At 55.3% G+C, this 21545-nt stretch overlaps 1 protein-coding gene across 6 annotated transcripts in view; it reads right to left on the minus strand.

The window, feature by feature from the left end:
- Nucleotides 1-2019: 2019 nt before the first annotated feature.
- Nucleotides 2020-21545, minus strand: part of SEMA5B (semaphorin 5B) — a 116497-nt gene continuing 96971 nt past the window's right edge. For 5 of the 6 annotated variants that reach the window (XM_046659717.1, XM_046659718.1, XM_046659719.1 and 2 more), the window contains 19 exons: nt 20822-20884; nt 20370-20468; nt 19629-19842; nt 18630-18915; nt 16189-16324; nt 14835-15042; nt 14520-14727; nt 8307-8424; nt 7979-8160; nt 6717-6860; nt 6372-6519; nt 6028-6253; nt 5624-5842; nt 5006-5176; nt 4753-4902; nt 4413-4457; nt 3793-3998; nt 3415-3554; nt 2020-3298 (listed from right to left, as the gene is read on the minus strand). In XM_046659717.1, coding sequence (XP_046515673.1) covers nt 3055-3298; nt 3415-3554; nt 3793-3998; nt 4413-4457; nt 4753-4902; nt 5006-5176; nt 5624-5842; nt 6028-6253; nt 6372-6519; nt 6717-6860; nt 7979-8160; nt 8307-8424; nt 14520-14727; nt 14835-15042; nt 16189-16324; nt 18630-18915; nt 19629-19842; nt 20370-20468; nt 20822-20884 — 3207 coding nt within the window. In that variant the 3' untranslated portion in view covers nt 2020-3054. Of the gene's footprint in view, nt 3555-3792; nt 3999-4412; nt 4458-4752; nt 4903-5005; nt 5177-5623; nt 5843-6027; nt 6254-6371; nt 6520-6716; nt 6861-7978; nt 8161-8306; nt 8425-14519; nt 14728-14834; nt 15043-16188; nt 16325-18629; nt 18916-19628; nt 19843-20369; nt 20469-20821; nt 20885-21545 lie in introns of all 6 variants that reach the window. The other variant, XM_046659720.1, reaches the window with a different exon arrangement.

Here is a 21545-nt window from a genome sequence, read left to right on the forward strand (position 1 = left end):
ATGCAATATCTTCACTTATTTCTGAAGAATTGTGGTGTCTTTGAAATGTTCTTATCTCTCAATCGTCTGTTCTCATTGAGTTCCTCTTTATCTGTGTACTTGGCCTTTCCTTCATGTTGGCGCCTTTTCTGATGTCTGTGCCCATCCCATTGAAGAGTGAAGCACTGAAATCTGACTGCGGGCTCTGTGTACTTGGGCACCGCTCGTTAATGAGTGTACTTCTCTGTAGGGCTGTTTCACAGATGACTAGCTGGCGTATTCTTTCAGAATCTGTAGGTTTCATTTGTTTCTTCAAAGAATCATCTAATCTCCTGCCCAGGAGAAGAGGAGGGGGAGAAAGCCGGCTGCCAGTCTTGGAGTTAGCTAGAAAAAGCAACTGCCGAATCCCATGGACAATCATGCAGTCTGTTTCTTAACCCCTAGTTGTCCAAACATCCCCTCACCACACACCCAGCCCTGTGCCTGGTGTCCCCATGTCCAAGGCCTCTGGTTCAGTGTGTCAGGGACCACACTTATTGCCCCCTGTAGAGACAGAGGAGTAGTGACCTAGCCATAAGAGTTGACAGTGAAGACAACTTGAGGGTCTAGCTGAAGCTGACACACAGATTTTCAACCAACCCCCCTTTTCAGGCTCCCACCTTAACGCCACCTTCCCTGATACCTGGTTCCTTGAATTTCGGATTCTTTCTGCAATTGCTTGGGTGCTGAGGTATGACCCACATCCACTTTACCAGATGATGCTGTTACTCTGCTTTCTGTCTTCATGTATTATGACTTGGGATTACACAGACATCCCAGTTTTATTGAAAATAGTGACAGAGCTTTTGTTTTTTTGTTCTCTCTGCTTTTGGAGTGATGTTGAAAGAAGGGGTTAGAAAAGTCTTCACGTCGCCATTTAAAATCCCTGAGTCTCTGCCTTATTTTTTAATATAATTGTGATTCTATTTTTGGTTCCCTATATCCTCTAAATTTTCTGCAATGAACATGTATTACGTTAATAATAAGAAAATGCACGCACACACACACAGACTTATTTAAAGACAAGAGGGCCCAAGAAGGCCTGGAGCACCCAATCCTGCATCTTCCTCCCTCTCTTGCTGAGCCAGCTGAGCCTAAGAAGCCCCCTTGTCTTTCATACCTCAGCTTCCTGACACCATGTGGATACAGCCATCCATATGGCCTCAAGCACCTGCCAGAGAGCATCACACCCTCATTGTCAGGGAGCACATTCCTGGCTTCCTCATGTCTCAGCCAGGGCTGGCTAGGAAGTAGCCTTTGTCAACCATGCAAGCTAATCTGCATGCAGTGTGGATTTCTTCACGCATTCTGAATGGTCGTGCCTCCAAAAATACAAGTTTTTATAGAAAGAGAATTCAGTGTGTGCGATGTGTGTTTTGCCATACCTTTCCATTCCTACTGATGCCATGCTAGTCCACAGCGGGTGGGCATGACCTGCGACTTATCCATGACTGCTTCCTATTGACCTGACACCCTCCACTTAGACATACATGAGTGGCCCTTGTGAAGCAGACACTTTGGGCCCTCGAACACTCTTGAACTTCACTGGTTCTACCAGGTCCAAAGGAATCTGAGACCCCAAGATCTAACACACCCCACAGACCCCCAACAAGCTCTGGACTCACGGGGCTAACAGGAACCCAGTGAGGAATCCCAAAACTGCAGAAATGCTCATACGTCCCCTGAGCTCTCTAGGACTGGGCTCCACCTTGGCCTGAGGACACTGCTCCTCCAGTTGTCCCAGTCAGCAGGAAGGATTCCAAGACATGAGGCCCAGGAAGCCTCTTTTCCTCCTCCTCCACTCCCCAAGACCCTCTGCCTCCTCTATCACTAGGATTCTTGAGCTTTATAGCCTGACCTACAAGTAGATTTTGTTGGGAATCCTGTGAGAATTGATCCAGCTAAAAGTCAGGAAGTCACTTGCTAAATTGAACATGTCCATCAATCTCATCCAAAATGGCAGCATTGATTTGGCAGGCTGAGGTTTTAAGGTTCTTTTTATTTAATCCAGCAAAAATTACAGTGGGCTTCCCCCACCTCACAGGTTTACTCATTTCTCAGTCAGTTTTGCTTTTATTAAACTCTGTATTTTAAATACCTCTTAAAATAACCCTCATGAATGCCCCTTTGCTGGACACACACATTTCTGCTCTGGAACTGTTGCCTGGAAGAACTGCCAAGGGAACAGGCAGAAATCTCCCGTGTCGTGTTACCCTTGGTGTACCTTGTGTTCCTACTTATGAATTTATTTATCCCTGATCTCTTTTCCAAAAGTTTAGGGCAAGATGTGTGTGCAAATATACTCACAAATCGAAAGATATCCACTATTAAAGTCAAACTCCACTTGGGTAATTTCCTCCATCCTGAGAAGACCATCTGTCAACCAAGTGCATTGCTCTGATTGACAAGACCATGCCAAGAGGAGCCCACACACATACGCACGCAGACAAAATTACATTTGGAGACTGGATATCGTCTTTAATAATAATGCCACAGCCCAACATCCTTTTTGTTGCTGTAGCAGGTTGTGACTGTGTGTGTGTGTGTTCCTGAACAGATGAGGGGCCAGCAAAGACTCCCAAGCAGGTCTCAGCCAACAGCTCTGTTGAGCAGCAACTGGAAGACAGTCTCCATAGTGGCACGGAGGCTGGACGCCTGCCTCCCTTTCTCCTGGGCCATCTTTCGTGCATTCTGAGGGCAAGGCTGAGGCCTGTGCCAGCCCAGATTAAAGGGCTTCTCAGCAAAGATCAGTGTCCAGTCCCAAGTCCTCACTGCCTCTGACCAGAGGGATGTCCATGGGCAAAGTACAGACTGCTAAGCAAAGGTGGACAGCCTGGGCCAGCCTTGATCCCCATGTCACACTGGGGCAACACCACGATGGCCCATCCCTGGGCAGAGAATCCAGAGCTACCAGGGCCATCTGATTAGTTTCTTTCAGAGATAATCAGGATGGATCTCAGGCCCTTCCTGGGGCCAGCCAGAGAGGGGCAGAGTTGGCCCGTGATGGCCACACAGGCCATCATTTCCAACCCAAACCTATGAGCCTGCCCCTGCCATCTCCACTCTCCAATTCCTCACATGCCCCATAGGTCCACAGCGCAGACATGGCAGGGGAGAGCAGCACGACGGTGGGTCACCAGGAGGCCATGAGAGACCTGGGTTGAGCTGGAACTGCAGCCATGTGCCAGCCTGAAGCCAGTCATCTCCCCCATGGTCACCGCCAGCCAGAGCTCTCTGAAGCCAGATGGGCCCCCACCAAGCAAGGCAGCAAGTTCTTGGCCTAGTGCAGAAGGAGAAAACCAAACTGGCTCCATCGTCCCATCTCCACCTGCTCTGTGCCTTAGCAAGCAAGGAGCCCAAGTCCCCAGACAGTGGTATCAGCTGTTGGGGAAGCACCGTTGTCCAGGTGAGGCCTCGGGCCGGAAGCTGTGCTTGTTCAGCGGGCTGGGGTGGTAGGTGGTCGTGTACACATTGGTCTGCTGCAATGGGTAGAAGTTGGCTCTGTCGTCGGGGATCAGGTTATTCTTGTTCAGAGTCTGTGGGAGAAGGAAGGAACAGAGAGGAGGGGGTGAAGGGAGAGATGGAGAAAGAGGGCAGGCCAGGGCAAGGAGATGAGGAGACAGCAATGAAAGAACATTCTGACTGCTGATGCAAACAGCATTCTGTTCACAACACCACTGCGCCCTCCGGAGTGGCCAGCCCAGTCACGCCCAGCTCAGGCCAGAACCATTGCACTCTTCCCCCTGCCCTGTGCTTCTACAGGAGGGCTCCCACCTTGAACTCCATGGGTGTGTACTTCTCGTTCTTGGGGGTGCCCCCACCCTTGTAGTGCAGGTGGTTGGGGGTGGCGGGATGGACCAGTGTGGACTCCTGGGTCTGGCGCTGGCAGTGCTGGCAGGACAGGTACACTGCCAAGGTCAGAAGCCCAGAGCCCAGGAAGCAGGAGACACCTGTGGCCACCAGGTGGATGACATTGAACCCTGGAGAGGGAGAGCCAAGTGGTAAAGAAAGGGCCACTGTGAAGAGGACAGACCCCCCCCCCCCCACTGCCTCCCAACAGGAGGCTCTGAGACATAAAGGAAACAGGGAGGCTGGGCAGCCGCTCACCAGGGGCCTCTCTTACACGATACCCTGTGGCTTGGGTCAGAGGAGGCAAACAAAGAGTGTGGGGACGAATGACTCTTCCTGAATATAGACTTGATGACCGCTCCTAGTTAGGAGGCATGGATGGAACTGCCCAGAACCCCCTACACCCAGCCTCAAAGCAGTGGGGGTCCTCCCCAAGGTCTGTCTGTCTGAAGTGGGAGGGGGAGCAACTCTAGATTTCAGAGAAGGTGGGTCTCCTCCTGGAGGAGGGGACAGAAGGGTCGTGTCATGGGGCACGTTTCTTTTACCTCCACAGCCAGTGGTCTCCTCCACACTGGAGGCAGGCAGGATCACTGCAGGGAAACAAGCAGAGATGGGGGTTAGGGCAGGGAGGGGAGGACAGGCGTCCCTCGGGGCTGGATGTGTCTGTGGGAGGACCTCTGGGTCAGCACGGAGCTGTCATTCCCCTCTGTCTCGACTCCACTTCTAAGAAGGGCTGCCCCATTTACTGGATGAGGCTCAGCAGAGGCAAAGGGCATGTGCCTCCCACCCTCGTGTTTCATCCTGCAGCCCAGGACACACACTTCAGAAGGGGAGCGAGCTCAGGGTGGGAAGGGCTGGTGTGAAGGTGTCAGCTCAAGGACCTACCGGGAATCTCGCTGTAGGGGCAGGGGCGGCTCTGGCTGCTGTTTCCAGCACAGGTGCTGGGCCCTAGGACCAGCTCCTCACAGCGCCGGCTGCGGCTTTGGGCTCCGTCCTCAGTGCACGTGCTCCACTCAGACCACAGCGACCAGCCTTCTGTGGGTTGTGGGTTGGGATGAGGTTAAGTGCCCCAGGACCCCCTGGTGGGGACTGGAAGGCTCACCAGTGCTCCCCAGCCCTGGGCAGATGTACTCAGTACCTGGGCAGGCCTGTGTGGCACACAGTGCCTCCTCCGTGTGCAGCCCGAGACAGATGTCCTCGCCTGGGGAGGGTGTGGGGTTGGTGCAGGAACGTGTGCGTTGATAGTGGCCACCACCGCAGGAGGCTGAGCATGGGGACCATGAGGTCCAGCAGGACCAGGCGCCCCGCACTGCAAGGCAACGGGGTGTGTGAAGTGGGCCACAGGTGCAGGCAGGGCCCAAGACGTCTTCTTCCCCACCCCAGGCTAGGCCACTCTGCCCCAGGCCCCACCCCCACAGCCCACTGTTGGGGAGTGCCCCCATCCCCTCAGGGGTGGCAGGGGGAAATGCAGGCTGCGAGGAGACATCCAAAACCAACTACACCTCAACTCAAGCTCCTTATCTGGCTAACCCAATAAAGGAGAGAAAAAAGTGACAAGGAAAGTGAGAAAAGGCCCAGGTCCACAGGAGTAGCTGCTCTGTCCATGTTCAGGGCAAAAAATTGCTCTGGTGCCGCTTGTACGGAGCTGGCAGAGAGAAGAGGTCACGGGACAGGAGAGGTGGCCTGGTGGGGTCACTTAGACGGGGTTCCCTGGGCGGGGGTTTCCCTAGGCCAAAACTCCTTAGCACAAGGTCACCTGGACAAGCCTGGGGGTTGCAGTCCTGGTACTCTGCGGCATCGCCCACGCAGGGCAGGCCCCCATTTCGGGGCTCCGGGTTCGTGCAGGTTCTCTTGCGGACGCGGAAGCCCAGCTCGCAGTCCCGGGAGCAGGACGACCACGGGCCCCAGGCGGCCCAGCCCCCGCTCACCGTGTGCGGGGTGGTGCCCCCGCTGCGCAGGAGATCCTCCACCAGGGCTGCAGGTGGGCGGGTGGGTGGGGTGACCGGGCTCAGCGACGGAGCCGCCCAGCTGTCCCCCACGCCCACCTTCTTCCAAACCGCGCGTCGGGGCCACCGGGAGCCCCCGCGCCCGGGCTCCCCTACCCCCGCCCCATCGTTCTGGGCCTGGGAGGGGGGGTGGGGGGAGGATGCAGGGCTGTACCGTCGGTGTCGCAGGCTCCCGAGCCGTCGGCGGGGCAGGTCCTGGTCTCTGTCCTCCTCCTGCCGAACTGCAGACCGTGGGGGTCGGGCAGGGGCGCGCGGCACGTGAAGCGGAAGCGCTGCTCCTGTCGCGCGCCGCCCTGGGTCACGTTCACCGGCAGCCACGGCGTCCAGGGCGTGTTGCGCCGCACTTCGGGGCAGCCCTCGGGGTTGCACGTCTTGAACTCCTTCGGGATGGGAGCGGGGGCTGTTTCCCAGCCTCGCGGCCCCCGGGCCGGCCCTCCCCTTGGCCGGAGATGCTCGCGCCCACGCCCCGCCCGCGCCCTCTCGCCACCCGGCGCTCACCACGCCGCAGCCCGGGCAGGAGTCGCCGTTCTCGCAGGACCGCCGCCGCGACTGCACGCCACCCCCGCAGTTGCTGCTGCACTTGCTCCAGGAGCCCCAGGAGGCCCAGAAGATAGGCACCGGGCAAGGCGTATTTTCGTTGCAGAACCTGGAGGGAGGTGGGGGAGTCATCACCCTAGGGAGCAGGCACCCCTTCCCTAACAAGAGGTCACTGGGAGTCCAAGACTGAAGAACGAGAGTCCACTGAATCACCCGGAGAATCCAGGCCACTTTCTAGGGGGCCGGGAAAGTCTGCGACCTCAGGGCTAGCTCGTCTCAGAAACCTCCAGCCACACGGGGGCTCACCGCTCCTCCCGGCTCTTGCCCACGCAGATGCGGCCACCATGGCGGGGAGCAGGGTTGCTGCAACTTCGCTGGCGGACCTGGAATCCAATGCCGCACGACGTGCTGCACAGGGCCCACGACGACCACGGGGTCCACGCCCCATTCCTGGGGGGTCGGAGGGGACAGAGACAGATGACCCTCTGAGTCCTAGCTTCTCAGATCTAATCTCCATCGGCGCAGATGGATTTTATGTTGTAAGGAAGTGCAGGCCGTGACACACAAAATATCAGTGAAGCCATCTTAGGCAGACTCATTCATTGGTTCGTTTATTTTTCGAGAGCCTTCCTCCATACAACAGGCTGTGCTCAGGGCAAGGGCACAGAGAGAGGACACGGCCTCTACTTCCAGGAGCAAATGGACACATTCTCTAGAAGGCCCCAGTCGCCTTTCCAACCTGCAACCTTTTGTTTGAACCCTGAACTCAAACCCGTGCTCTTTCTCCCTCTTCTACCCCTGCACGTGCTTTGCTTGAACCTCAGACACCACTCACTCTTGTCTGCTTTGACTCCCTTTTCCAGATTCTGGCTCTACCACTTAACTGGCTCTATAAACCTGGGCATGTTTCCAAAACCTTCTGTGCCTCATCGTACTCTTATCTAAGTAAGGATGTGATTGTATTCCTACCCCATGAGGTTTTTGTGACAGTTAAATTATTAAATGTATATAGAATTAAGTTACTTTAAGAGTGTCTAGAATTATGGGTTAGTTGTTATAACCACTTTATGGAGTCGCCAGGTACTAAGCAGTGTGCAAGCGCTTTATACGTAGTATCTGATTTAACCCTCCCAACAACCCTTGGGGTGGGTACTGTAACCCTTACTTCGAGTTCAGAGTGGTTAGGTGGCTTGGCCAAAGTCACACATCTAGACAGTAGCAATCCAGGATTGGTACCAGGTCTGCCTGCCTTACCACCATCCATGCTGTCCCTCATGTTTGTGACCGCAAGGCTCATTGAGGCAATGGTTGTCTACAGGTGACTCTCAGGCCTGTCCAGACCTCCTCTTTGTACCAAGAGCCGTCACAAGGCAGAAACTTCTCTCCCACTAGAGTGGAAACTCCCCCAGGGCTCATGTTTCCTGCCTCAGATGGTAGCCGCCTAGCCAGTCCTCTGCACAGCCCTTCAGTGGTTTCTGTCCCTTAGTGCAACCATGTGGCTGGGGATGTCCCATTTCCTCTATTCTTCCTACTCCAGGCCACCCAGCAAGCCCTGTATCCTCACTTACCTGGAGCAGTTGGCGATGTGGATGGCAGGCCCCAGGCAGTTGCGGCCCCCACAGCGGGGTTGGGGGGAGTCGCAGGCTCGGGCCCGACACAGGCAAGAGCCAGAGTTGTCCCCATCTAAGTGCTCACATGGTTGCCATGGTGACCACTGGCCGAAGCCCCCATCCCGAGTCACGTTCCGCACCTGCAGACACACACGGGGCAGGACCTGTCACACAAAGCAGGGGTAGGGAAGACACAAGGTCCCAGGGGATATGGGGAAACTGATGGGGAGTCACAGCCTGCACTGGGGGGAGAGGTCCTGGGTGGGGGGCATGAACGGGTTCTCACAGGACACGCTGTGATGTTCTGGGTCCAGAGGCTCATGTTGGAGCTGTCCTCGAGCGTGCTGCAACGTTGCTGCTTCCCGTCCCAGCCGCAGTATGGGTCCCGCGCCCCCAGGCATGCCCTGCCAGACAGAGGTCCTGAGACTCAAGCCCACTGGCCTCCCAGCCTCACCTGCAACCCAAGAACACACCTGAACACTCCTCTCTGGGTACCCCTTTCCATCCAGTTCTCCTCCCCAATAATACTAAGTTCATTGAGCACTCATGTGTGCCAGGCATCATTTTAAGCACTTTCCAAGCATGAATTAACTTAACACAACAACCCAAAGAGGAAGGTACTGTTATTATCCCAGTAATATAAAGGAAACCCAGACAGCTGACCACGGACTCTGACCCTTGCTTTCCAGAGCCCACACACTTAACCAAGAGACTGTACCGCCTTCTGTGAGTCTGGGTGCCCCACACTCCTCATCTAGGGCCACAGAAGATGTGGTGGACAGAAATTCAGAGTCGTGCCTCCCGTCAGGCACTATGATGATGGAGTCATAAAACATTAGTGATGGAAAGGTCTTAAAGATGATCTTGCCCATTGTTTCTCAACCCTGGCTGCACGTTAGAATCACTAAAAGAGCTTTTAAAGAATACTGATGCCTGGGTCCACCCCAGACAAGAATCTCTGGGGGTGGGGAAGTTTTTAAAAGCTCCTGGGTGATTCTAATGGGAGTGAGGCTGAGAATCCCTGGGATCCGTAATTCCATCTTTTCATTCTACAAGGGAAGAAACAGTCACGGAGAAGGGAAGAGGAGCTCCCCAAGATCACACAGATTGTCCACGGCAGAGCTGGGGCTGGCACCCAGACTCCCCACCACGATTTTCCCCTCCTGCTCCTGCCTCCCAGCTGGGGCCTGTGTCTGACTTCACACACTGAGTGAACGTGGGCCCAGACCTCAAACACAGGTGCAGGGTCAGGGACACCTGGGCCTAGTCCTGGGTCAGCTGGGGCATCCCCATGCTCATGCTCTTCAGTGGCAGGAGCCAGAGTCCAGTCTGTTAGCATCATGAGAATGAGCTCAGGCTGCCAGGAGAGGGGCCACATCCTGTTCTCCCTACCCCAGCCCTCAGGGCTGCTCTCTGCAATGACCCAGAAAAGGTGATGTTTACACACCAAGGCATGCTCCCACTGCCTCCACTTCTCACATTCAAGGGCTCTTCTCTTCCCTCTCTCCTCCAACTTGTTCACTGTTTTCTTTACAGTTCTTAAAATAAATCCCTACTAGTAAGATTTCAAGGAGGAGAAAAGGAGTAGGGAATTATGGAATCGGGATTTGCTGTCCAGATTCTGGAGCCTGAAGGAAGTTCCCTCTAACACCCAGAACACCCACTGCCAACCCCAGAGATACCCTGGATCCCCTCTGTCTCATTCCCCAACTTCCACCCCCTCTGACAAGGCCTGGCTGCTCCACAGCCACGGGCCTGCTGGAGAGGGTCTAGAGAGAGCGCTGAGAGCGGAGGCAGAAACTGGGCTTAGAAAGCAGGAGAGGCTTTGGGTGAGGGAGGTGCTGGACTGCAGAGAGGGTGGGGGAGTCTGGGCCATGACATGAGGCTGCAGAGGCAGTTTCCATTGGCCAAAGGGATCAAGGATGCCAAAGGCTAAAGGGATACACAAAGAGCCATGGCTTGCCCCTTTTGTTGTCTCCTCTTGAAGCGTCAGGGAGAGTCACCTGTCAGGTGAGTTTTTTATTTTCAGTGAGTTTGACAGACCATGTCAGCCTCCAGAGAGAAAAGAGGTTATAGGAGAGGCCTTACCAAGAAGAGGGTGGGGCTTCCCCTTGTCACCAGATGAGATCAAGGAAACAATGCTGTCCTTTGCTCGGGCAACCCATGACCTCGTATAAGGGAGGTGATGCTGGGGGTTTCAGTGGGTGAGGGCCTCGCTGGACCCCAGTGAGCACACTCTGGCCTCCCGGGAACCCAAAACACTCATCTGTTGCACGAGAATCTGTTCCCACTCTATTCACTCAAGGACAATCTGTGTCGATTGTACAATATAAGTGTGCTGGTCCTTCCATCTGGGATTGAGGGTTTGATTTGGGGGTGTTCCACCAGCAGAATGCATCAAACTAGACATTATGGAACTAAATACAAGCCACGTGTAAAAGTAGTCCCAGCCACCTGTGGTTTTGAGACTCTGCTCACTGGCTGACATTTGGATCAAACGGGCTGCTTGCAAATTCCACCAACCAGAACTCAGTGTAGCCCACTCCCGAGTGTATTTCCTCAGCTCTCAGAAAGGGTATCAAACCCTAGAAGCGGCTGATATGGCATTTTATAAGCAACATAAATTAACTGGGAAAAAAAAAAGAACTAGCCATGACTAGTGATTAATAATAATAATAAATAAGATTCTCTCCATCAAAAACAAATGTCTGCCAGTGGAGAAAATGGGTAAGAGCAGAAAATTTGAACTGGCTCATACCAGACAAAAGCAGAAGATTCCGGAAGAATGGAATGTGCTTCATGCTACTCCTTTCATGTAGGGCCTAGCCAGTTCTGGAGCAGTAATTTCCTGCCAATTAGACCGTGGATTAGAATCGCCTGGGGATCTTTAAAAGCTTAGGCAAACCAAACAGAAAACCCACCAATCTCAGGGCCTTTCGGACTGGAGTAGGCCCAGGCACCGGAATCTTGTAAACGCTCCCCAGGTGATTTTCACGAACAGCATGGCCAAGAGCTGCTGTTCCCAGGGCCACTTTTGTCAGGGTTCCCTAGCCGAGAGATGAAGGGCCTTGTCTTTCCAATCCATGACAGAATAAAAAAGGAGGGAAGAAAAACGCAGAGTAGATGCTGGCCCCAGCCCCAACCCCCCCTCAGGCTCCCTCACCCTCTCAGCCTCTTGGTTCTCCCAGAGAAAAAGGAGACCAGATTCTCCATGGACACCCTGGCCTGCTCCTGCCCTGGCCCTGGCCCTGCCCCTGGCCCTGGCTGCCTGAGGGGCCTTGGGGCCAGTGCCTGAGCTCTCTCTTCTGGTGCATATCCACATTGGCTGCTTTTGGCCAACAGCCACTCCAAAGCTTACAGAGCAGGGAACGTTCTTAAGAAAATTAAAGCTCCAAGCAGAGGAGAGTTAAAGCGTGTCTCTGACAGCAGGAATCGGTGGCCGTTTCGAGTTCCTTTCATAAAAGCAGCCACCAGACCAAGAATACATCACCATGTCTTTTTACTGCAGTGTTGCAAGCAGCCATTACAAAGGGAACAGGTTCATTCTATGGGCTCGGAGGCAGGACGGAGATGGATGGCGGAAGTTGCAAGCAGGCGGATTCCAATACCACACAGCAAAAGCCTCACACAGGGAGCTGTCCAGGGTGGAAGTTGGGAGCCAGCGGCCACTACTTAAGATGGCAGCAGAGGCAGGCCAACGCCTCCTGCCAAGGCGGGAGGTCAGGAGGAGATACTGGCTGAGCCACCTTCCTGAGTGAGCTGGGACAGAGAATCCTCTCCCCCAGGGGCAGTGTGAAAGGATGCTGGAGGGAGGAAGAGGCAGGTCATGCATAGAACATCTGCTTTCCAGAGCCAGTCAGTGGTTCACTCTCTGCTCCTCCTCCTGTGGCCCTGGTCTCTCTCCGGCCAGGCCAGGGGCCTGGTCGTGCCCCATGTGGGCTCAGACTTGCCCGAGTGAAAGGAGGGCGCTGGAGACAAGCCCCTGAATTCTGGGCAGCGTTGGGGGCCTGAAGGGGCCTCTGCTTACCCACCCTCATCCTCCTGCCAGCTTTGAAAGAAAGGAGGAAAAGAGCATGAAATGTCTATCCTAGGAAACAGTAAAACCCTGTGACAATCCACCCCACAACAGCACAAATTCTGATACAGTGTGATAGGCATTTGGCTCCCAGACTCCCAGGGTGCACAGTGTGGTGGCTGCACCAGCTGACTCTGGTCATTTTATTAACTTTGCAATAATATGACTTCACGTTTTATATTTTTAGATCTACCTACAGCTTTATGGCAGGGTTTTCACTGCACACATTAAGGGCTCTTATTCCAAACTCAGGAAACCAAGTAGGACAAAAGAATCTGCTCCAAAATGACCTCCTTCCACCTTGCTGCTCCACCTGGCCCTAGGTGGAAGATTCACAGCCACGCTACGCAATCTCGCTGTCCCCTCTGCAGCGTCATGTGAGTGGGGAAATATCCCTGCATCTTCCTTCCTCTCCTTCCACTGCAGACCCCATTACTTCATATCTGGCCTGGAGCCACACTAGCTCACGCTGACCAGCCATCTGCCCCATGACAATGCTGCTCGCCACTGTCTGACTGATTTTTGTAAAACACCTATTCACACTGCCTGTCACTCCACTCTCCTGCTCAAAGACTGCGTCAGTGCCCACAGTCACAGGATTCAAGTCGAAATCCTCCCTTGGCACACTCAGCTGGCCTCAGTCCACCTTCCAGTCCCATTCACCACTCGTCTCCAGCACCAGCCTCCTCTCAATCAACTGAAGGAGCAGTCATGTGTGGAAGGCCACTTTGTTCCTTGGGCTGGGCATGGCCCCCTGGTGGAACACAAAAAACCCTGGGACACTGAGCTTGCCTTCAAGGATTTACAACCTCTTGGAGAACAAGGCACATGCGAAAAGTTTAGTAACAACACAAGAGTTGAAGAATACAAGATACGGGGGAAATGCCGTCAGCAGGTGGCCCATGACTCACTGCCAAGCAGTGCTGTCTGTATTCAATGTCACAGATGCTGAGACCGCAGAGAGCCCAGGAGGCTGGAGGGAGCTGAATGCAGGTGTGGAGATAAAAAAGGAATAAGGACACTAGCTAGCACTCACGACTCGCTGGCCTAGGCACTTCGTGAATGTTATTCCCAATCCTTACAACAACTCTGCCGAGATTAAATATCGTTTGCTCCATCAGAATTTCCCCCAATTTTCCAAGTAAGAAAGCTGAAGCCCAAAAGGTTAAGTAACTCGCTCAAGATCACAGAGCTGGTGGATGATGGAGCTGAGGTGGAACACCAGGGGTCCCTCCCACTACACCCCACTGTCTCTCCCCACGTGTCAGATCCAGGCACGGCGTCTAGAGCTCCGAGGGAGACGGGGTGTTCTAAACCTATTTCATCTCGCCTCCCTCCTCTCACACCGACAGCCCTGCAGGGTGCTCTGAGCACGGCAGGCATCGTAAATGTTTAGTGTTTTGCTGATGGAGCCATGTGTTGGGGCTGAGGGGAGCTTGAGTGTCTGCCCACTGCCTCCTCCCACTCCTCCCCCCACGGGCGGCTGCCACACCGTGACCATCCAGCCTCTCCCTGGCTTTTAGGCCTCCACCCTGCTCCCAGCACGCCCCACTGGGGCTGGAGAACACCCCTTGGTAACAGGGGTACCATTTGTCTCCCAAATCTTGAGGACAGGTGGGCACAGCCAGGAGGTCTCTTGTATTGCAAGGCGACAGGAGCCCGTGTGGCTGTGGCTATGCCCGCTAAAGGCAGCTTTTGATTATCTCAAAAATGAGGGTGTGCCCCTCGGGGGTGCCTCACGTGGAAGGAGGCTGAGGAACATTTCCATTTGGCTTTGGCACAGGCCTTCATTTCCCTCTTACGTGCCAGTGTCATGGTTACCAAGTGGGGAATCCACTTGAAGCCAAGGTATGGAGAACTGACCTCAGAAGTGGATAGAAAGTGAATGCAATGTCTCCACATGGCTCCTCACCTCCACCCCACCCAAGCCAGACCTCTGCCTCTTCCAAGAAAGGAAGAGGGGCAAAAACTGGGGCCTGACTCAGGGCATCACCTCCCATCTGCCCCTACATCTGGGTATCAAGTGCTGTGGTTTCAAAGATGAAGACAGCTCTCTGAACTGAAGGGACGGAGAATAAGTCAAGTGGGGTAGAGACAGCTGACAGGCCCTGACTGTGGGGTTGGCAGCAGGGATCACACCAGCCACCACCCTTTGCTAAGCACATCCTCCCCTCAGGCAGTGATAAGTGGTTTGTGCAGATTACCCCAATTACCCTTCACAAAAACCCTGCAAAGATTTTATGAGGAGGAAACTGAGGTTCAGAGAGGTTCAGTGACTTGTCCAAAAGCACAGAGCTGGAGGCTGCGCCAGAATGCCATCCCGGGCTGACCTGCCTCCAAAGCTCCACCTCTTAAGCGCCACCTCCGAACTGCGACGGAGGGGAGGGGGGAAAGCCCGGGGAGGCCCTCCCGCCCTCCGCTTACCCCTGGCTGCGGTAGGCGGCGCAGCGCTCCAGCGGGACCCGCAGCACGCTGTCGCTCAGCCCCACGAAGAGCGCGCGCGCGCTGTGCAGGATGCGCAGGCTGCGCAGGGGTTCGCGGCGCCCGGGGGGCAGCACGTGCAGCTCCTCCAGGTAGCAGCCGCGGAGGCTGCGGCTCGTCGTGGACAGTGCCTTCAGGATGGTGCCCGACTCTGGAGGGGCCAGAGGAGGGTGGCCTTGAAGGCCCCGGACCTGGCAGCCCAGCCCCTGCCCCTCAATCTCCTCCCACCCAGAGCCCAGGCCGGGCGGGCGGGCTCACCCGTGCCGATGTAGAGCACGTGGTAGAGCGTGTCTTTGGCCTGCACAAGGTCCACCACGAGGTGTGAGAAGCGCACGCTGTCCTGGGTGACACAGGGCTCCGGTGTCACCGGCTGCACGGCCTCGCTCATCAGGAACAGGCGCTGGGCGTCCTGCAGGCTGCGCTCCGTCAGGTTCTCGTTGGGGCCCACCTCCGGCAGGGTGCCACACTGCCACGGGGAGCGGGGTCACGCGTGCCCAGCTGCGCGGCTGCCACCATCCCCTGCGCGCCTCCTTCCTCACCGTAACCCAGGTGGCCACGGCAGACTCTGATTCTCCAGTCCCCCCCATCCCCAACATCCCTGCTTGGTCCCCTGCACCCACTTCCAAGGGAGAGGTGCCTCTACTTTGGGAACTAAGGGAAAATGAGGCTGGGAAGATGGCGGAGGAGGGAACTGCCAGGGCTGGGGAAGAGGAGGGGAGATGACAGGGGGCTGAGTTATCTAAAACAGATCACTCCAGTGTGGATAACAAGCGTCCTGTGATCTTATGCTGGTGCGGTGGGTGCCTCTCCCACATGTTGGGCTAACCCCTGCCTTCCCTCTCCTGTGTCCCTACCAGCTCAAAGCTCTTATGCTGTCTAAACGGAAGCTAGAATGCAACCACCATTTATTGAGCACCTACTGCATTCCAGGAACCTGTTACATCGCTGAGGTCAGTGGTATAATCTCCACGTGCCAGATAAGGAAAAAGAGACTCAAGGAGGCTGCGAGACTTGCCCAAGGTCACACAGCCAGAGGCCTAGATCTGGGTCAGGATTGTCAGACTGCAGAGCCTGACATCTTTCCCGGCTCCATACTGCCGCCTGGGCAGGAAGTTGGATGGATATGAAAGTCCACCATCAGTAGCTTTCTCTACCCCATGGCTCTTTCCACTTCTCCATCACACCATCCTTGGCTGGGCCCTAAGCACTCCTGGCACTCAGAGACCCTCCAGGCATTAGCACCTGTGCTGGGTAGACGGCAAGCAAACTCCAGCTAAAATCCCTGAGTTCTGGCCAGACAGCTCGTGTGTGCTCAGTCCTCTACACTGAGTAGAGCTGAGGTCGCACCTCCCTGCCTCCCTGGTGTGAGGTCGTATTTAGAGATGGCTCAGAGCATACTCCCTTGCTCTGCCTCCCACCCACTCTCCCCTTCTCCCCCCACAGTCTTAGAGGTTACTCGCCCTCTTAGAGGACCAGCGCAGACCCCACAGATGGGCGTAGACCAGCAGTGACAGGTTTGGTGTTTGCGCTAAGCATTTGGGAACTGGCTTGTGGTCAGCAGTCTGGGGGAAAGCCGTGTGTGGGGAGAGGGAAAAGGGAGGAGAAGCTGTACCTGGAAATTGGGCAGGGGGTTGGCGATGGGAAGCCAGGCAGCCCTGGGGTTCTCCTGGTAGCGAAACGGGCCATTGAAAGCCTGGGAGATGGCACTGAGGTTGAAGGCGCAGACGGCAGAAGCGGCAATGCTGTTTCTGAAAGGCAAGCGATGGTGGGATGCTGCCCTCCCTGGAGGCCTCCCACCCTCCCCTTAAATCCCACAGCTGGCTGTCAAGCCACAGCATGGCCCAGCTCCAAGGCGCAGGCACCTGTGATGAGCCTGGCGCCTTCTGCACCATAAGGGGTGTCACAGGAGGAGGAGACATGGTCCTCACACTGTGGGAAAGAAAGACCCTCTGATGAGAAGCACTGGTGCCTCCTCCTGTGCTCCTTCCTCATCCCCTTCCCTAACCCAGTGGGAGGCTCAAATAAAGTCAGCGGTTTGCAAACATTTAGTCCCTGACCCACTGTAAGAAATGCATTTTATAATACAACTCGGTATCACTGACACAGACATGCACACACACACACCTGTGATGAATTTTCATGAAACAATACTTACCCTTACTAAATACATTAACCTCTGATATTTTCATTCCAGTCTACTCTGTTTTATTTATTTTACTTTTTAAAAAGCTGGCTACCAAACCGCTGATCGATGCTGCAGCCCTCAGGACCCTGAGCCAGAGAACTGCAGACCCCTCCCAGTGACTGAACCCGATGTTTCTATGGGCGTGATGCGAGCAGCTGAGAGAGGACACCACTACACCAAATGCTTCCGGGTCTGTTCTCTGCTCAGAGTCGCTCTCCCCAGTGTGTCCATTTCTCTCCCCCCGCTGCCTGGTCTCACCTCCCCCCCCACCCCGGATGCTGCATGTCCTCCTGGTTGGTCTCCCTGTAGCCTGACTAGTCCTCTAATCCATTCTCCACACAGCAGCTGGAGCGAGCATTTCAAAATGCACATCTGTGCTAATCTCTGGCCTGCTTCAAGCCCTTCGATAATTTCTCCTTGCTCTTAGGATAAAGATCAAAACCCTTCAAGCAGTCTACAAGGCCTTCAGGACAGAATCCTCTCTGGCCCACCTTTCAGCCTCCTCTCCTGTCTTTCTCCTCCTCACCCTCCAGGCTCCTGGCAGGCTGGTCTCCACTCAGTGCCTCAAATGTTTCTTCCCACCCCAAAGCTTTGTGCATGTTGTTCCCTCTGGCTGGAATGCTCCTCTCCCCTAGTTAATTCCCACTCATCCTGTAGATGTCACTTCCTACAGGAAGCCTTCCCTGATCACCACCCCTCCATACTGGTAGAGGGGTCTTTGCACACTGCCTTTTCTCTTTGTAGCATTTATCAGAGTTGAGACTGGGCGTTTAATAACCAACCTCTCTAGAACGTAAGCTCCTTAAGAGCAGAGCCAGGTCTGCTCTTGCTCACTGGTATCCTTCCCCCTGCCCCCGACACCATGACAAGCACCTGGCATGGAGCACCTGGCATTTACAATCCACACTCATGTCATCACTTTCCCTTGATCCCTGTCCAGCAGCTCCTGCCATTTGCTCACAGCTGCCCACCTTCTGGTGCTGACCGCCGGGCTGGTTTGCTAAGTCCTGGCTATCAGTTCATGGCCCGTGTCGGCTGTGCTGCATGTCTGTCCCGCTAGGTTGGATGGCCTCTCTGCTGCTGCTTCCCAGCTTTACTCTCATCCCTGTCCATCCCCTCAGACAGGATGAGCCTGGCCCTCATCCAGTGCCTGCTACCTGGGGCCCAAGGTAGGCAAACCCCACTTTAGGGCCCATACGTTTCTGAGGTCCTTACAAAGAACCCTGCCCAGCACCCTGTACAACAAATACGCTCCTTGGTCTCTGCTGCCCATTCAGCCTTCTCTGTACCAAAGTCGCCTGATCAGGCCAGCTTCACACAGAAGGAGGCGGTGGGAGCAGGGTCTCATGGTCTCCTTGAGGGCTACCCTTCCTTGCACCTAAAGGTGTAATGCTACCTTTCCTTACCCAAAAGGAGCTCTAATGCCAGCCCGTGTTCCTCAGGCAGTCAGGACTGCCAGAAGACCCTGCTGGTTAGGTTTAGCAGGACCCTGGAGTCCTGAGGTAGGAGGGACCATAAAGAACTCCCTCTGAGCCTGCCCACAAAGGGCTGCCAGACCCTCCGGGGGCAGCCATCCCCCATCCAAGGCAGCCTATCTCACTTCCATCACCAGCACGTCCTTCCTCTACCGAGCCAGAGTCCAGCTGCTTTGATTTCCTCCACAGCTGGCCTAGGCCTGCCCATCACAGCAACCCAGAACAAGTGCTTCCCACTCCAGAGGCAGCAAGTCACAAAACCCTCAGACGGCCCTGCGCAGAGGGCACGGCAATCCCCATTTGACAGAAAGAGGAACAAGGGCTCAGAGAGGGACTTGCCTGACCCCACTGCCTGCGAGGTGGGGGGAGGGGTGGGGGTGGGCGGGGACTCACATGTTGGTGGTGAAGACCCCGTAGATGAGGTCCTGCTCGGGCAGGTGGAAGGCACTCTGCAGCTCGTTGTAGTAGAAGGGGACCTCGCCCGGGCGGGAGCAGTTGAGCCGGGCCTTCATGAACGTGGTCCACGTGTCCTCCAGCAGGAAGCGGCCCCCCACGTCGTTCTTGCACACGCGGGCCACCCGGGAGTACACGGTGCGCCCGCAGTCATGCTCCACTGCGTTCTCCCGCAGGAAGAAGTACGCAAACAGCCCGATGTCATAGGCTGCCACGAAGTTTGGCTCTGGAGGGGTAGAGGAGGAAGAAGGGGTGGGTCGGGCCAGGAGGGAGGAAGGGGGCAGAGTTGAGAGTACTCCACTACTTCCCTTTTCCCAGATGGGCATCCTGCCATCCCCCTGCCAGCTTGGTGACCTGGGGGCTCTGACTAACCTGTCCCCACCTCCAAGACAAAGTGCAGTTATAATAATTGTGAATGTGCATTACTGAGCACTCACTGTGAGCAGACACTATTGTAAGTACTTTATATGGGTCAGCCCATTTGATCCCCATAACAACCTCTGAGGCAAGTGCTATTATTCTCCCCATATTACAGATGAGAACATTGTGGCACAGAGAGGTCAAGTACTTGCTCAGGGCCACACAGCTAGTCAGTGGAGAAGCAGGGATTCAACTGCAAAGGGCAAGAAACTCATACCACCCTCCCTTAATCCCTTCTTTCCCATAACTTTTTCTCCTAATCAATTCCTAACTCTTTCTCGCCCCTCCCAGCTGGCCCCTCCATCTGCTCTGGATGCTCAGGACATCTATGATTTCATCTGGAGGCCGTCTCCGACCTGCTGTGGTCTTTGGGCAAACATCTGCCCCACTCAGGGCCTCTTGATGAAGCAAGTGGAGCCCTTTCAGAGGTTGGGCAGGAAGAAGGACAAACGGGGATCAGGGGGTGCTGGCTGGGGCAGAACCAGGGGAGCCCCCACCCCTGGGGCTGGGCTTCCTTACCATTGAGCCACTTGGAGTTATACTGGGCAGTGCGGAGCGGTGGCCCACTGCCCAGGCTGCGATAGATGGCGGGGTCCCGACCCGAGAAGTCGATGACCGTGGCCGCGTAGAGCTCTCCCTGGGAGGAGATGACAGCTGTGGAGTTGTGGCGCGGATCGTAGGGGCAGCGGGCCACGCCATTGATCTTCTCCATAGTCCGGCTGAGGTTCCCCACCTGGGGATGACGGGGAGATGGGGGCACCTTTCCCTGAGGCCCAGGGGCTGCCTGTTTTTTCCACCCCAGAGTTTTGTCTCCTCCTGGGCCCCTGGTCTCTCTGGGCCTCCCCCTCTCCAGCCTCCTCTTCACTGCCCACCCCATGGTGGAGCAGCCCTCAGGGAGGGGGGAGGCTGTGTCAGGAGCCCCGTCTGCCTCTGGCCCCTGCCCCCTGATCAGGACCCTTCAAGGTAAGATTCACTGATAAAATACAGCAGTCCCAGTTAAATGTGAATGTTGATGAATAATGAATAATTTTTTAGTAGAAGTATGTCTCAAATCTCGGGTGGGACATACTTATGCTACAATATCATTTGCTATTCATCTGAAATTAAATCTAACTGGGTATCTTTTTTTATTTTTGTTTTTGGGTGGGTTTTTTTTTTTTTTTTTTTTGCTAAGTTTGGGAACCCCATTCCCAGGTCGTGTGCCTGGGCAAGAGAACCTCTTGGTGGCCCCTTCTGCCTGCCCCACCCCGAGGGCCCCACCTGTCTACTGGAGCACACCGGGGAGAAGGCATTGGTCCCGCACATGAACACTTTCCGGCCAGCGACAATGAGGACTCGCACATAGTTCTGACACTCCTCCTGAAGAAAGAAGGGGCAGTAAAAGAGGGCCACGCTGTCCAGGCATGGCACTGGGTGTCTCTCTCACACCACAAACATTCGAACACCCCCTCTGCCCCAAACCCACCTTGCTCTGAACTCCAGGGTGCATCTGTGGACATCTCCTCCCCAGCACCTCCCTCCCAGGCCCTCTCACTGCATCACTGCCCTTCAAATGCTCAGAGCTGCATCGTCACCTGCACCAGGAGCCCCCAGCTCCTCCAGGCTGGGCCTCTCACACAGGTGCCCTTGTGCCCACAGGGGGCCCCTCCATCCGCACAAGCACAAGCCTCTTGCCGGTCCAAGCCAGGCCCCTGGACCACCAAGGCACGTACCTCAGTCTTCCCTTTGCTTTGGCAGGAGCGGCGCGTGTCCTCGTTGGAGGCCCACTCTGTGGCCTGTGGGAGGAGCACACAGACATCACGAGCTGTGCCTCTCACCACCAGGGCAGGCAGCAGCCGAGTCTGGAGTGGACAGGAAGCTAGGCAAGGGTCAATGACAGCCTGCAGGTAAGGGTTCCTCTCACTACGTCCATGTGGGTGCAGAGGGCAGTCAGCTCTCCTGACCCAGGGACCTTTAAGGAGTGGACATTCCTCAGTCCAACACCCTCCTTGCCTGCGTGGCCCAGGGGAGGCCTGGAGTAACAACTCCCTCGGGCCGCGTCATCCCCATGCAGCTCTGGCCTAGGACCTCTCCAATCCTCCCGTCCCCGAGTTAGCCAGGGAGCTGGAAGTGGCGAAGAATGGCCTTCGGGACCCCCCAGACCCTAAGTGGAAGACAGGAAATGTGCCTCCATTATGTGCCAGATGTCCCTCCAATGAGTAGGGGGCAGGGAGGGAGGAAAGGCTAGATTTTGCAAACCTCAGAGACAGGAGAGCTGTTGAATTTTCACATTACAGCCCTGCAAAGTGGTTTCATTTTTCTTAACAGATGAAGCAGCTCAGGTTCTTTGTGACTTGCTGCCGGTACGTGGTAGAGCAGTGAAGGGAACCCACACTCCTGATTCCAAGGTCTGTGTCTGTCCTCTTTACCCACTGTCTCAAGGGCCAGAGACTTCCC

This window comes from Equus quagga, chromosome 4, assembly GCF_021613505.1.
Source record: "Equus quagga isolate Etosha38 chromosome 4, UCLA_HA_Equagga_1.0, whole genome shotgun sequence".
In the NCBI taxonomy this organism is placed as follows: Eukaryota; Metazoa; Chordata; class Mammalia; order Perissodactyla; family Equidae; genus Equus; species Equus quagga.